Source organism: Chiloscyllium plagiosum, unplaced genomic scaffold, assembly GCF_037043375.1.
Source record: "Chiloscyllium plagiosum isolate Xiang-an unplaced genomic scaffold, Cpla_swu_hap1 HiC_scaffold_9, whole genome shotgun sequence".
NCBI classification, from domain to species: domain Eukaryota; kingdom Metazoa; phylum Chordata; class Chondrichthyes; order Orectolobiformes; family Hemiscylliidae; genus Chiloscyllium; species Chiloscyllium plagiosum.
This window is the reverse complement of record NW_028270147.1, coordinates 20,236,944-20,249,599: the sequence shown is the minus strand read 5'-3', so window position 1 is coordinate 20,249,599 and position 12,656 is coordinate 20,236,944. Positions and strand designations below refer to the sequence as shown.

The following is a 12,656-nucleotide window of genomic DNA, read 5'->3' as shown; positions in this document are numbered from 1 at the left end:
CCATGAGGAACTTTACCCTGGTTCAGAGGTAGGGACACTATCACTGTAACATTTTTGGAAAAAACAGATGATCGATCTTTTTTAATTTTGGCCACTGAGACTCAACAACAATTTTGTTTTAGAATGTTAATCAACCTGTTCAGAGATGTTATGACAAAGCATGAAACCGGCAGATAAAGGGGGTGCAGTGGTAGTTTGGCGCACTGACCTCTACACCGCTGAAGCTAGGTGCCAACTCAAAGACACCTCCTCCTACCGCCCTCTCAACCATGACCTCAAACCTCATCACCAAACCATCATCTCCCAAACCATACACAACCTCAGGGGATCTCCCACCCACAGCTTCCAACCTCATAGTTCAGAAACCCCGCACCTCCCGATGCTACCTCCTACCCAAGATCCACAAGCCTGACTACCCCAGCCAATCTATTGTCTTAGCCTGCTCCTGCCCCACTGAACTTATCTCTACCTACCTTGATACTGTCCTATCCCCCCCGATCCAGGAACTTCCCACATATATTCCACCTTCTCCAAGACTTTCGTTACCCCGGCCCCCAATGCTTCATCTTCACCATGGACATCCAGTCCCTCTACACCTCCATCCGCCATGAACAGGACCTCAAGGCCTCCGTTTCTTCCTCTCCTGACGTCCCCACCAGTACCTTTCCACTGACACTTATTCGTTTGGCTGAACTGGTCCTCCCCCTCAACAATTTCTCCCTCGAATTGTCCCACTTCCTCCAGATGAAAGGGGTAGCAACGGCCCCAGCTATGCCTGTCACTTTGTCGGCTATGTAGAACAGTCCATCTTCTGGAGTTACACTGGCACCACTCCCCTCCCCTTCCTCTGCTACATTGATGACTGCATCAGTGCCACCTCGTGCTCCCACAAGGCGGTTGAACAGTTCATCAACTTCAACACATTCTACCCTGACCTTTAAATTCACCTGGACCATCTCTAACACCTCCCTCCTCTTCCTAGACCTCTCCATCTCCATCCATGAGGACTGACTCAATGCCGACCATTTTTTTTACAAACCTACCGACTCCCACAGCTATCTAGGGTACACCTCCTTCCACCCTACCTCTTGTAAAAATGATATCTCATTTTCCTAATTCCTCCACCTCCGCTGCATCTGCTCCCAGGAGGACCAATTCCACTAAAGGGCACTGCTTGGCACTGGCCAGTTGGGTGTTTCTTTTCTTCCTGGTGGCGGAAACTCAATAAAGATTCATGCACCTTGTGTCTCTCACTGTGCCTTATACCTGCACACACACAACATTGGTGCTGGAGAAAAAATAAGCACTACCGCAGTTAGGTGGTCGTGTGGGGGTTAAAAAAAAAGAATGAAACAACAGGAGTGTCAGAGGTTGCGAGAGCTGGCTCTGAGGGCGTTGGATCAGCGTCAAGCACTCTCCACATGACCTGGTGATGGGATACTGGCCTCTGTGGAATTATTTCAGGGTGTGCTCATTTTTTAGGGAAACAGGAGCGTTCCTGCACCTGGAAAAAAAAGGGACCAGTTCCACCACAGAACACACCAGATGGCCTCCATCTTTAAAGACCGAAATTTCCCCTCCCACGTGGTTGGAGGTGCCTTCCAATGCATCTAATTCACGTCCTGCACCTTCGCCCTCGAACCCCACTCCTCCAACCGCAACAAGGACAGAACCTCCTGGTCCTCACCTTACACCCCACCAACCTCCGCATAAATCGCATCATCCGCTGACATTTCCGCCACCTACAAATGGACCCCACCAGCAGGGATATATCTCTTTTCCCCCCCCCCAACCCAGCCCCTATCTGCTTTCCACAAAGACCGTTCCCTCTGTGACCACCTAGTCAGGTCCACGCCACCCTCCCTGGCACCTTACCCTAGTCAGGTCCACGCCACCCTCCCTGGCACCTTACCCTGCCACCACAGGAATTGCAAAACCTGTACCCACACCTCCCCCCTTACCTCTGTCCAAGGTCCCAAAGGAGCTTTCCACACCCATCAAAGTTTCACCTGCACTTCCAGACATCATTTATTGTAATCATTGTTCCTGATTCGGTCTCCTGTACAATGGGAAAACTGGACACCTCACTGACCACTTTAGAGAACATCTCTGGGCCACCTGCACCAACCAACCCAACCGCCCCATGGCTGAACATTTCAATTTCCCCTCCACTCTGCCGAGGACATGCACGTTCTGGGCTTCCTCCATCACCACTCCCTCACCCACGATGCCTGGAGGAAGAACGTCTTATCTTCTGCCTCGGAACCCTTCAACCTCATGGCATCAATGTGGACTTCACCAGTTTCCTCATTTTCCCCTCCCCTCACCCATATCCCAGATCCAACCTTCCAGCTCAGCACTGCCTTCATGACCTGCCCCATCTGTCAATCTTCCTTCCCACCTATCCACTCCACTGTCCTCTCCAGCCTATCACCTTTACCCCCATCTCCATCCACCTATTGCACTCCCAGCTACCTTCTCCCCAGACCCCCCCAAATATCTCTCTACCCTCGAGGCTCCAAGCTGCTTCCCTGATGAAGGGCTCCAGCCCGAAACGTCAATTTTCCTGCTCCTGGGATGCTGCCTGACCTGCTGTGCTTTTCCAGCAACACACTCTCAACTCTGATCTCCAGCATCTGTAGACCTCCGTCTCCTGTACTTTTGGAGGTTCCACAAAAACTCTGCAAAATGGCAAAGCAAAAACCTGTCTATATAATGCAGTGTGAAGTGATGCATGTACCTTCCTGGAAGTTAAAACTAATTAGATCAAGGTGCAAAAACCTTTAAATTATGGATGCATTAATCACTAAAAGTAGCAACGCAAGGTGGTAGTACCATAAAGAAAGCAAAATACTGGAGATCAGTTGCAGTGAAATAGAATCTCAAGCAGCTACGTATTTTGAAATTTGTGTAGAATTTTAGTGATTTGGGAATATGGTAAACAGATCTCACCCATACTGCAAAAAGGATAAAGATACATTTGCAAAATTGCAGAAAATATTACAAGAATGTCACTAGGTTTGAGAAGTTGCAGCTCTCCAGAAAGACTGAGCAGATTGAGGTCTTTTTGGTTGTAGTGAAGACTAAGACGACAGAGAGGCCTTCAAAGTTATGAAGAGCCCTGACACCCCTGGCGGATATAGAGAGACATTTTCCACTTGTCAGTAAATTCAGTATGAGGTTCTTAAGTAAATGATGGCCACTAGCAGAATTTAGAACGTTTAGGTGAAATGTAAGTACACAGAAATTTAAGAATGTAGCCCTGCCTCATGGAGTGATTGACATTTTAAAGGCAGATTTCATTGATACGTGCTTGAGCAATACCTGGAGACAGGTTGGGAAGAAGCAATTATAGTGAGAGAATCTTTGTCATCTATACAGACGAGCATTGGGCAAGTGGTATGAATGGCTTCATTTGTAGAGTATATGTACTTGTACTTTTCAACAAAATAAGACATTACAAAACTGCTATCGCATGGGATGGAAATGGTGGTTGAGCAGAGGGTTTGTAAGGAGGATTTTGGAAGGTGTCCTAGGATACAGTGAAAGAATACATTTCCAATGAAGTTTTAGAAAATAGAACAAGTGAGAAGCAAATACTTGGGAAGGGAGGTGATACTGTGATTGAAAGCAGTGTCGCGGTCATTTTTATTTGGAGCAATTTCATTTTGATTTTTGCTTGTTTGATTTATCGTAAAAATTGGCAACTATAGCTCTGCCTGAAAGTAGATAGTGTAGTTTTTGATGTATACCATTTTAGAAAATGAATACATGTACTTAATGTTATCCTACATTTCATGTCCTTTTGACAGAAATCAATTCTTGTCTTGCTTTTATATACTCCACATACTTCAGCATTGGAACTAGATCCCTTGTACTATGCTAGGGAACGCAAACTATTATCCCTGTCACCCTCAAGAGACTGATTTTAAAGTAAATAACTTTCAGAGAAGTAAACATGTGCGGTTGCCATAGCAAATTTTGAACTCTGCCTATTGAGAGAAGTTTTCACTGTGCAGAAAGTCAGGTTAACCTGCTGCTTGCGGTATTAATAGCTGTTACTGCATCTTGCTTGCCTGATTTGTAATTCAAGGTTACTGTGCCCTTACAGCTGTTTGCATTGGAACATTATATTTTCTTTTGTGTCGCATGTGGAAAGATTTAATGTACTTTACAAGATTGTATATTTTAACTTGTATCTGTACTACTTGTTCTTGTGATAGCATTAATTTTATAACCTTATTAAACACTACTAGATTAAATTTCCAGTCTTTCATTGACCTTTTGCCGACAGATTTTCAGTTGGTCAAAAACTGCAGTGCAGTGCTCATCTCAAATACAAAGTCATATTTACATCTTTCGGTGATTTAGTTTGATTTGTGGATTGTTCTCTGGAGTGCTAAATAATTGGGTTGCGTATGATCCAAGATCCATTAGCATTCAAACATTGTCTTTATTGAACAAGTTCAGGCAGTGCTTAGCTAAGTCATGAGTGTGTTTTATCTTGAGAGCAGAATAGTTGGCAGGACTGGACTTGTCCACCAGTTGGACACAACCTGCTTAAGCCACAATTATATTGTAGAAGGAACATTTGGTGTGAATATGTGAAAGGTAGCAAACTGTAAATACGGTTTTTCTTATTTTAAAGGATAATAACTAACATTTGGTTGACTAATTTTGATTGGATCCAAAGTACAGGAGTTGACAATACTGTTGCTCCAAGTTTAAAATATAATGTAGCATAAAAAACAGGAATCGGACATTCAGCCCTACAAGTCTGTTTTATTTAGTTTGTAGCTTCTGTACTTGAACTCTCTTTCCCCAGCATCATTCCATCTCCCTGGATATCTCAACTGATCCAGCATTCCTAAATCTTGGGAAACATAGTTGCAAATTTTGTGTTAAAAATATTCCTTCTGTATAAATGAAGTATTATTTTCTTAATTTGAATTCCAGTATGTTTGGAAATAAAAGCTAATATTCAAGTATCCTTTGCATAAATTTTTTTAACTGTAAAGTTTTTAAAAATCACAGCCCTTTGTTCTTACTGAAGTTCTGCTACATCCCAAACAATACCAATCTTGGGACACACAATTACCTCCGTATTTTGGCAATTTGATTTCTGATTTTTATCACTTTGTTTAAAACTTAACTGACTTCCAAAAGCCTTGGTAATTAAAAAAGAAAAAAATGTCTCTACACCGTTTGTCATACATCATGGTAGACAAGATCATATAGCTTGTCAGTGAATGCCTCAAAATTGAGCTGAATTAATCAAACATGGTCTACCCATTCGCAAGTCCATGCAAATTGTTTTGGACCAGCTAGTACTTGTACGCACAGTCAATAACCCTGTTTCTGAAGATAGATTTGGGTAGCTTCAATTGATGTCAAGTGACAAATCTGTTGATTTTTTTTTCCTCCATGTCTTCCATCTTAAATAAGGGAGTGATGCACAGTTTTCCAATCCAATGGAATAATTCCTGAATATAACTTCTGAAGATTTCCCACCTCTTTGTAATGACAGGGTAGAAATTTCCTGGAGATTTGACTACCACAAATACCAAATTTATTTCTACTTCCATTTTTAAAAATTTGCATTGTAGCAACTACATTCAATGCGACATATATTTTTAGGTTCTTTTGGTACTTTGTTTTCATCCTCTGTTATGAAATGAATTGAAAGTAGCTGTTTAAGTCTGCTATTTCCTTTTTATCGATTGTAGTCTCTGCTGCATCTGGCTTTAATGGAATGACATCTCTCTTTACATCACTATTTCATAATGTATACAATCTTTTACTACTAGCCTTTATCTCTTGCAAGTCTTTTTTTGCATTTCCCATTTGCACTTTGTTCTTTTTTATAGATTACTGGATGTTCAGATTTACTGGTCATGTGGGGTGGTTGACTTATAATGCTTAAAAGAGGAAGGTTTTAGTATTTTATTTTTGTGAATGTTGTTGGAAACATTAGCGTTATTGATTGATTTGGATTATAGGAAGAAAACATGAAGATAATTCAGAATCCTCCTTGACCTAGATGGTCTTGTTTGGTGGAACCACTTGCTGACAGATCAACACGGATATAGTGCTGTGTAGAAATAGTGAATGGGCCTCTGTTTAAATGAATGAACAAATGAATTGAATTTATTGTCAAGTGTACCGAGGCACAGTGAAAAGCTTTGTCTTGCGAGCAATACAGGCAGATCACATAGTTAAGTAGCTTAGATAAATAAATAATAGGTAAACAGTGGCAAAAACAAAAACACAGGTACATGCGAATGTTAAGCGTTTGAGTCCATTCAGAACGACAATAGGATAGAAACTGTTACAAAACCAGCTGGTGCGTGTATTCAGGTTTCTGTACCTTCTTCCCGATTGTAGAGCTTGTAGAAAAACATTGCCAAGTTGGGATGGATCTTTGAGAATGATAGCAGCCTTTCCTTGACAGCGGGCCTGGTAGATGGATTCTGTAGATGGGAGGTTGGCCTTTGTGATTGTCCAGGCTAAGTTCACCACTCTCTGTAACCGTCTCTGATCTTGAATGGTACGGTTGCCATACCAGGTAGTGAGGAGAAAGTGAGGTCTGCAGATGCTGGAGATCAGAGCTGAAAATGTGTTGCTGGAAAAGCGCAGCAGGTCAGGCAGCATCCAGGGAACAGGAGAATCGACGTTTCGGGCATAAGCCCTTCTTCAGGAAATGCCCATTTCCTGAAGAAGGGCTTATGCCCGAAATGTCGATTCTCCTGTTCCCTGGATGCTGCTTGACCTGCTGCGCTTTTCCAGCAACACATTTTCATACCAGGTAGTGATACATCCAGACAGAATGCTCTCGATGGCACCTATAAAAATTGGCAAGGGTATTCGCCATCATGCTAAGTTTCCTCAGCTGCCTGAGGAAGAAGAGACATTGTTGGGCCTTTGTAACCAGTGTGTCCACATGAAGAGTCCAAGAAAGCTTGTTGTGGATGACCATTCCCAGGAGCTTGACACTCTCCACTCGTTCCACCTCTGCGCTGTTAATGTGTATGAGTAACATTCCCCCCCGAAAGTCAATAATGAGTTTCTTGGTTTTGCTGGCATTGAGAGCTAGGTTGTTCTCAGTGTGCCATTTTTCCAGGTCTTCCACCTCCCGTCTGTAGTCTGTTTCGTCGCCATCTGAGCTTCGACCGACTATGGTGGTGTCATCAGTGAACTTGTAAATGGCATTAGTCTGGTATTTCACAGCACAGTCATGGATTTACAGAGAGTACAGTAGGGGGTTGAGTATGCACCCCTGGCTCCAGTGTTGAGTGTTAGTGAGAACGAAGTATTGTCCCCAGTCTTCACTGATTGTAGCCTGTGGGTCAGGAAACTGAGGATCCAGTTGCAGAGAGTGGGGCTCAGTCTGAGATCAGTAAGTTTAATAATCAGTCTTGAGGGGATAATAGTGTTGAAGGCTGAACTGTAGTCAATGATTAGGATACTTGCGTAGCTGTTTTTGGTGTCAAGATGTTCAAGAGAGGAGTGAAAGGCAAGTGATATGGCATCTGATGTGGATCTGTTGGTCTGATGGCAAATTGGAGTGGGTCAAGAATAGTAGGGAGGCTGGAGTTGATTAATGCTATGACCAACCTTTCAAAGCACTTCTTGACAACCGAAGTTAGGGCCACTGGGCAGTAGTCATTGAGACATGCTGCATGAGCCTTCTTAGGAACAGGGATGATGTTGGCCCTCTTGAAATAGGCTGGGACAGTGGCCTGCTGCAGGGAGAGGTTGAAGATGTCCGAGGAGACCCCTGCCAGTTGATCTGCGCATGCTGAGAGTGCACGGCTTGGTACTCCGTCTGGTCCCATCGCTTTCCCTGGATTCACATGAAGGAAAACTGAGCTGACCTCTGATGCAGTGACTGTTGGGATAGGTTCGTCAGTGAATTAAAGTATAACTGTATTCTATCTTACTTTTTATTCCTACATAATTAAGTAGGAAAATAGTGATCCAGAAAAAGTGCATTAGTTCCTCCATTTTGCCTGACCATGCTATTTTATCTTATTTTTGTGTCCTTTCTCTCACCTTTTTTTCAAAGTTAAAATTCTGAACAAAAGATCCAATTATTTCCCCATCAATGCTCAAAAGTAAGTAAATTCAACTCCAAGTTCCGTTAGCAAATTCTAACTGGTTGTCTTTCATATGGCACATACCTTCTTGCTAACCCAACAAGGCAAATACCTGTCATGTTTGATGTGATGGTTGATTTGTCTTACAATTCTGGTCACCGTAAATCTCATTTCAAGTAGATATTTGTGTGTCTTTTTTTTTTGAGAATGAGTTAATTAGGGTTTTACAGACTCTCCTTTAACACCATCAGGGGAAGGATATAAACGAATGCCCTTCTAAATAGATAAGATAAAAGTCTTTTGATACTGTCTCTCTTAAATCACATGGCTTACTTACTGAGATATCATATGTGCCTCTCAGCATTTTCCATACCTGTACCTAATCTTCCTCATTTTCTTCTGTTGTCATCAAATCAAGAATGGTTACACCACATAAGGAGGCATTCAGCCCATAGTTAACTTGGTTATCAGTTGGGGAAGCTTTGCTTTTTTTTGATTTTTTGTAATACATGATATTCTAAATTGTCTCTTTGTTTTCTTTATAGGACACCAAGTATTACATTCTGATTAATTGACTTAACAGTAGTGCAGTCTGAGTCATATCACAAATTAAGGAAAGAAAAATTTATCTGTCAGCATCTAAGGTTATGGTTATATGATCTGGAATATTTGAGGCTTTTGAGAAGACAAATGAAGTAAATCATGGTGTAATTCTGATCTGAGCTTGAACCCACATAGAAAGGAGGGGTTCATTGGGTTCATGCTGTGTTATATACTGCTGTGAATTGACTTTGAATTTGTTCGGAGTTAATCACATGGTGGCCTGCAAAAATTTGTTCTAAAATGTGAAACTGTTGTGACGTAGTCTTACAATTGTTGCAGTGCAAATGCAACTGACAAGACAATCCTGTTTTCTTTCAACTAAATCACAGATAAACACAGATTCGTGTTTAACTGTTTAATACTGCTGTCTGGTCATGGGCTGGAGTCAAAAAAAAAACAAACCACTAAAATGAAGTTGATCATGAAAACAGATTTCGTGCTCTTCAATTTTAAACCTTTGTAAAGGTGAACTTGTACGGGCTGTTAATAAGCATTGTGCTATTTTGAAAATTAATGTCCCTTCCACAAATCTATCTTTCTTAAAAATAAAGAAGGTGTTAAAAGATAACCGTGATTCTCCAAATCACTTGTTTGTGTTCCCTAAAACAAACTGTTATTTAGAAATTTACCTTCTGGAAGTGAATTACGTATTATAGTTCTTTAATGTAAAGATAATGAAAAATGCAACTTTTCTGTTTCCCTTTCATCTTGTATTTTAACTAAATGCATTCTGGGCACAAATGATGTATGTAACATCAAATGCTTTCCACCAATACTGTATAGCAAAGTTGGCTGGAATGAGAGTGACTTGATATCAGTTCTTTTGATGGAAAGCAGATTATGAAAGATAACTGCACTCACTGCTCTTTAGATTCTTGCCCACTAAAACTGAAACTGCCTAAACTTTTTGTCTCCTCTTCCACTTAAGACACTTAATTTAAAGTTAGCCAGTGAATTTGAAGTCCAGAAGCATAGTTGAAAGTGTAATTTATAACACTCTGCTTCTGAGTGCAGTATTTCATGTAGACACCAAAGGTCTGAGCTTTGCATTGCCTCCTTTTGTGATTTAAGTGTCTCGAGGTATTTGAGTGGCCAGGTGCAGGCATTGCCTACGACAAAGGATCTGAGTTGGGAATCTAGCCCCCATCTCTCATGAGAGCTACTGTCTGATTTGAGGACAACAGCAGTGTTCCACTAGTTAGCATCACCAGAAAAATGTTGGCTGCTGGTAACAGTGCACCCACCAGAGATCCAATGAGTGACTAGAAGCACAGGTGAGTAATGACAGGATGGGGTTTGTGAGGGGTTGGGGACTTTAGCATGGACAGCAGATGAATTTCAATGGTCCTATCCCCATCCCCCAAGCCAGGTCCCCAATAATTAGATTAAAAACAAATAACTATGGGTGTTGGAAATCCAAAACAAAAGGCAGAATGCTGAAGAAGCTCTGCAGGTCTGACACCATCTGTGGAGTTAACTTTTTGAATTCCGTTCTGATGAAGGGTCACTTAATGCTTTTGCTTGCCCTCTAACTAAATGGAATGCCTTTTGAATGAGGCACTCCCCCACAGGATCTCTTTGCTTACAAAATACTGCTTACAAAATAACTTCCATTGAATTGGGATAGGAGGATTAGTGGATTGGCAAGTACAAACTGTAGAATTATTTGGGACAGAAACAGGATGGCGGTGGGGTCCCATTTGCTGCGACCTTGTCTGAAAATGTTTCTTGCCACCAAACCCGCTTCAGGTGCGCTGCGTTCCCCCTTAGTCTCCATTATTATTGTATTCCTTTTTAAAACTCAAAATTGTAACATAAAATGCAAGTTCTTAGTCAAGAACATCCATTATTGTTAGATTTCTGCGAAACAAGTTAATCAAAAAATGTTACTGCTTCATGTATACATATTTGCAGTTAGCAGTACCTGAAGCTAGCCGATAATTCATGAACATTTATCTTTTGTTCACTCAGGTAAAAGACCATGTACAGATTTGTCTGATGGATTTTATTTTAAAAGTGTATTTTGATAATTGGATTCTATGTAGGTTCTTTACTCTGCTTGTTAAAGTAATTATGCCATAAGACACCATTTCTTTCCACATAGTCCTGCAAATAAATTATACTGGTGGGGAAAAGGATTGTACAATTTGCACTGAGCTGTGCATGATCCTTGTGCATGTTGAGGAAAATTGCTATTCACAATCAAGAGGAAAGAAATTTCAATTAATTCTGTTAGTAAACTTTTTTTTTCTTAATATTGTCTGCAGGTCCTCTGGTGGGAAATGATTGTGTGCTTAGACCAGTGGATGAATCCCATCCAGTTAAAACTTTGCTGGAGAGCTTTACTGTATCATCTGGCTGTGCAAGTGGAGGAACGACAGGTCTTCCTCAAGAGGTGCACATTATCAATTTGAAAAGTACTGGAATGGACCCCAACCACTATGACAAAGGGAAAAGTATTGGAGTAGACTCCAATTATGATGAGGTAAATTTATTATATTGGTAGAATTATTGAAAGAAAAGTGAAAAATGTCTGACATAGTACTTTCTTCATTCTATTGTTTGAAGTCCTGCCACAATATCTGTTTATATAATACATGTATTATAAAGGATGTGGTTACCAGTAGCATAACTTCTCGTGTGCTTAATGCTACTTGTCAGAAAAGCTTCCTCTGCTTAACTGCTGCTGAAATCCCCATCCTTCCTTTGTGGCCACTAGCTTTGACTATTCCAGCACACTCCTGGCCAGTCTCCCATTTTCTACTCTCCATAAACATGTGTTTATCTAAAACTGTGCTCTCTGCAGTGTTTTTTTTTTGTATTTGGAACAATATGTAACTTAAGCTGAATTTATATTTTTGTAATTTTGTGTGTTAGGTAGAGGCCAGATTTTAGTTTCACTTTAGAAATGTTCTTGTGAGCTTAGTGCTGAGAGATCTGGAGGTCTGTTTTTTGAATCTCTTTCTATTATAACTGAACTAAAGGGATGGGGTTGAGAAGGCTAGTGCATTAAAGTAAAGTTAGAGAATAAAACTGCTGTTGCTTCAGGAAACACACAAAAATTGAAAAGGGAATCAGCCAGTCAGCAGGTTTATGTGCCAAAGAGTGGTGTTATACTGAGTAAGGAATAGTGTGAGACAGACAGACATTGAGTTGAGAGTCCTCTTGTATTTGGTCTGAGGTTAAAGTAATATTGAGTTTAGTTTACTGTTTGGCTGTTTCTGGGAGAGATATCAGTTTAAGGAAAAGAAACTAGTGAAGGTGCAGAAATTTACAAGAAGGAAACCAGCTGTGACTATGCCAGCCTGAGCAGCACATGTTTTATAGGGAGATAATGGGAGATCTTTGAAGCTTTGGTGTTGGAAGGATATTGCTGGGATAAAAGGAATGATGAGAGTTTGAATCCCTTGCTGGTTTTCTAATGACATTTTTCCAGCCTTTTTGTCTAATGCAATGTGGCTAATGTTTTTCTTTTTTACTAAATGTTTTATTCTGGGATAAAAGTAGATTAGCAGACTTTTGTGAATGTGTTCAGTAACTGATCTGCATAGTTTTAAAAAAAAAAGCTAAAGTCTGAAACAATAATAGAAATTGCTGGGAAAAGTCAGCAGGTTTGGTAGCATCTGTGGAGAGAAAGCAGAGTTTTATGTTTTGGGTCCAGTGACCCTTCAGAACATGTTCAGCATCAGAGTGGAAGGTCAGATAGGTGAGTAAATACATGACAGGAGATGGAGTGAGGAGAATAGATGGAGTCGGAGTTAGGGGAGAGGTTCCAGAGGGGTTTGGATATATCTTTAAGTTGTTGTATCTTGCATTCCTTAATGCCTGAAAAGAAAAGAAACCTGAAGGAGTTCAGAAAAGATTAACAAGGATGTTGCCAGGGTTGGAGGTTTTGAGCTACAGGGAGAGGCTGAATAAGCTGGGGCTGTTTTCCCTGGAGCGTTGGAGGTGGCTGGG

At 41.1% G+C, this 12,656-nt stretch overlaps 1 protein-coding gene across 2 annotated transcripts in view; it reads left to right on the top strand.

The window, feature by feature from the left end:
- Positions 1-12,656, top strand: part of tgfbr3 (transforming growth factor, beta receptor III) — a 182,639-nt gene that overhangs the window by 57,155 nt on the left and 112,828 nt on the right. For both annotated transcript variants that reach the window (XM_043698779.2, XM_043698778.2), the window contains exon 3: positions 10,967-11,184. In XM_043698779.2, the coding sequence (XP_043554714.2) occupies positions 10,967-11,184 (218 nt within the window). The remainder of the gene's footprint in view (positions 1-10,966; positions 11,185-12,656) is intronic.